Source organism: Diceros bicornis, chromosome 3, assembly GCF_020826845.1.
Source record: "Diceros bicornis minor isolate mBicDic1 chromosome 3, mDicBic1.mat.cur, whole genome shotgun sequence".
Lineage (NCBI taxonomy): Eukaryota > Metazoa > Chordata > Mammalia > Perissodactyla > Rhinocerotidae > Diceros > Diceros bicornis.
The window spans coordinates 90,798,819-90,802,509 of NC_080742.1; the positions used below are offsets into that span (position 1 = coordinate 90,798,819).

At 41.4% G+C, this 3,691-nt stretch overlaps 1 protein-coding gene across 1 annotated transcript; it reads left to right on the forward strand.

The window, feature by feature from the left end:
* The first annotated feature begins 709 nt into the window (after positions 1–709).
* TAS2R60 (taste 2 receptor member 60) lies at positions 710–1,652 on the forward strand. Its single transcript, XM_058535154.1, is given in 2 exon segments — positions 710–873; positions 875–1,652. Coding segments are annotated over 2 exon segments (942 nt in total).
* The last annotated feature ends 2,039 nt before the right edge of the window (positions 1,653–3,691 follow it).

Below are 3,691 nucleotides of genomic sequence, written 5' to 3' on the forward strand. Positions count from 1 at the left end.
TTGAAGATTCTTTTGTGAAATGCCACTTTAAAGGTCACTAATTATAAAATATTGTAAAAGAATTCATCTGCCTGATTCTACATAATTGTCTCCTATGTTCTATTTGATGATGACAGTCACCAAAAGTTATAGGATTTGAATTAACCTCTTTCAGTAGAGGTTTGGCTTGATTTTCTCTCTGTCTGTGAAGGAGGTATTCTAAAAGCACCTCCTTTATAGGGTCATTGTAAGAACCAAAGACAACGGAGAACACTTAGAACAATGCCCAGAATGTAACAACCAACCAGTGGATATGAGCCCTGACTGTCTGTAGGGGATGTACCCTGTGGATTTCCTTACTGAGCTGCCAGCAGGTGTGTGGTCATGTCTTAGGTGTCATCTTAGAGAAGTATAACCTCCTGTGTAAAGGATGCTAAATGTAAGGACCTGATATATTATCCACACCAGTATTGACATGGGCAGAGTGTAGACAGAGAAAGGGTAAGCAAATTCTCAGGCAGGAAGGTAGACTTTTGAAATTGAGCCTTAATGATATTTGCATCTATTCTGAGAAGAAGAAACCTCTTCACCCTCCTCAGATAGCCTGAGTCCTCTACTCTGTCCTCTACACTTTGGGCAGCTGGAGGGACAAACATCATACAGGACCTTCCAGAGCAACCATACAGAAATAGACCTTGAAGTCTTGGGACCTGTCTTGTCCAAAGGAGAGATGAATGGAGACAACCTGGTTCCAGGACCTCCGGTGACTGATAAGAGAGCCATCACCTTGGCTATCATTTTATTCCTTTTGTGCCTGGTGGCAATGGTGGGCAATGGCTTCATCACTGCAGCACTGGGCATGGAGTGGTTGCTATGGAGAATGTTATCACCTTGTCATGTTATTGGTCAGCCTGTGGGCCTCTTGCTTCTGTCTATGGTGGGTGGTGATGAGTAAGAGCATTTATGTTTTTCTGTGTCCACTGGCCCTCCCATACTACCCTGTACTTCAGTTCCTAGCCTTCCAGTGGGACTTTTTGAACGCTGTCACCTTATGGTTCTCCACTTGGTTCAGTGTCTTCTATTGTGCGAAAATTGCAACCTTCACCCACCCTGTCTTCCTCTGAATAAAGCAGAAGGTGTCTGGGTTGGTTCCATGGATGCTGCTCAGCTCCATGGGGTTCTCCATCTTGAGCACCATCCTATTTTTCATAGGCAACCAGAACTTTTTAAAGAGAGGTCTGCAATCTTGGAATGTTATCAGGAATCTTATAAGGAGATCACAGGAGAAATTCCACTTCTTCCGTTTAAAACTTGTTACCTGGGCAGTTCTTACTGTTGTCTTCCTCACTGGCATAGTTTTGTTCATCACATCCCCAAGAAGACACACCAAGAAGGCCTTCCTGACTGTCTCAGGCTTTTGCCATCCCAGTGCCCAGGCACACATAAAGGTTCTCCTGGCTCTCATCCCCCTTGCTAACTTCTTCAATTCCTACTTTCTGTCACTTGTGCTCAATGTTGCAGGTATTTTTCCATCTCAGGAATTTAGGTACTGTGTGTGGCAGGCAGTGATTTATCTGTGCTCAGCAGTTCACCCCACCATTATACTCTTGAGCAACACAAAGCTGAGAGTGGTGCTGGAGAGGGGCTGCTCCTCAAGGCGTGGGGCATCTTGAGTTGCAATTGATGAAAAATCTCAGAGACTCTAATGCAGAAGGCATGAGCACAATGAGACATTGCTTCGTTAAATCTCTATGCCATATTTAATGCTCTTTCCCTCTTTGCCACATTTAATAATGAAGAGAATAACTTCAATGAAATGGGATTTCAAGGTGACATTGAAGGTCCTGAAATACGGGCTAGTGTCACTCATTTACATTTAACAAGCATGTAGCTGATATGGCTATGTTCCTGGTGGGACTTGATGTAGCCAAAGAATCAGGAAACTGACTTTCTCTGTGATCAAATCTCTTGGTGTTTACAATTATCCTTCTGGAAACTGGATGCAAGAATCCTGACACATCATCCAAGTTTTATCTGTTGAATCAGACTGGAGGAGATTTTTGGAACCTCACTTTTCCTCTGGCTCCATCCTGTAAACCATTTTTCCCCTTTCATTTTCCAGCCATCTCCTGCAGTGAGACTCTTTCCTTCCATGCAAGAGCTTCTGGTGTCTGAATTCTCTTCACAGAGCATGGTGCAATTTGTGCATGTGTTTGGCAATGTATGTTATCTGGGGTTTGTATATTCACAGATGATATTTTGAGATCTCTCTGAATGCTAGGAGTTTATGGTTTATATATTGTTTATGTTCTCTACCATAGCCCAGTCTGTCAGTCTGTTTTGTAAATGTTAAGGTTCATGAAACCAGATGTGACTTCTTTTATGTTGCTGTTGGGACCCACTGAAATTTTTGACATGGAGAGATTCATCTATATCTGTCTGACACTGAAGATTTAAGAAGAAAAAGACTCCTGGTTTGGTTTGGTGAAGACTGTAGACTGTTTTTCTGACTTTCTCAAACCTTCCTTAAGCTCAGTTACCTCTTGAACCATTCACATTAAGATCCCTAAACATCCCTCTACTTGCTTTAAAATCTCTCAGCCTCATTTCCTATTTTTCATCCACTCCCCTCTGCATTAGAAGACAGGTCCCTGCTTTTGGCTTTTCAAGGCTAACATTTGTGCTCTCCTAGCCCCACACTCCCTTTCCTCTTTTGTATCTCCTGCTCAGTCAAAGATTCCCAATTCTACACAAATCTTCAACCTTTCCCTCTTTGTTATCCTTACCTTCTTCAACAGACATGCTTCTTCTTTTCTGAAAAAAATCCCCTCAACTGTCTTACCTCCTCAAGTGACCATCCTGCTAATCAGTCACTTGCCAAGAGTTCCTTGGTGGCCCCTTAAAATCCTCTTCTGCTCCTCCATTTTGTTGAAATGTGTTTCTAAAGGACACAAATGAGTTCCTAATCCTTAAAAATTATGTTATTCTCAGCCCTCATCCTCCTATGTCTCTGTAGTGTTTGCCTCTTTTGATAAATTATTTATTTAAAAAAACTGAGTAAAAATATCTTTTACATAAGTAATACCTGATCTTGGTAGGAGATTTTTAAAAAAGGAAAATAAATGCTACCTATACTTGCCCATCCGCTTGTCTTCTTGAAAGTCCTTTTTCTCTTGGCTCGTGTGATGCTGTACTAGGTTATTCCCTGCTCTTCCACTTCTTTTGTGTCTCCCTTACTGCCTGCTCAGCCTCCTGTACCTTGATGCTTTCCTTAGCCAGCCCTCTTCTTTCTTTGAGATTAATCTGCTTCTGGGGGTGGAGGGCTGGGTGAAATAGATGAAGGGGATTAAGGTGTACAAACTTCCAGTTATAAAATAAATAAGTCACGGATGTAATGCACAGCATAGGGAATATACTCAGTAATACTGTAATAATTTTATACGGTGACAGATCATTCCTAGACTTACCGTGGCGATCATTTTGTCATTTATACAAATGTTGAATCACTATGTTGTACACCTGAAACTAACATAATATTGCACGTCAACTATACTTCAATTAAAAAAAAGAGATTAATCTACTCCTTTTCCTTCGTGTTTACATCTACTCACATAGCTTCAGCTATGACCTTCATGAAAATAATCACCAAAGCCTTGACCTTCCTCAAAGCTCTAAATCTATGTTTTTTCTGCTTGCTGGATATTTCCACCTG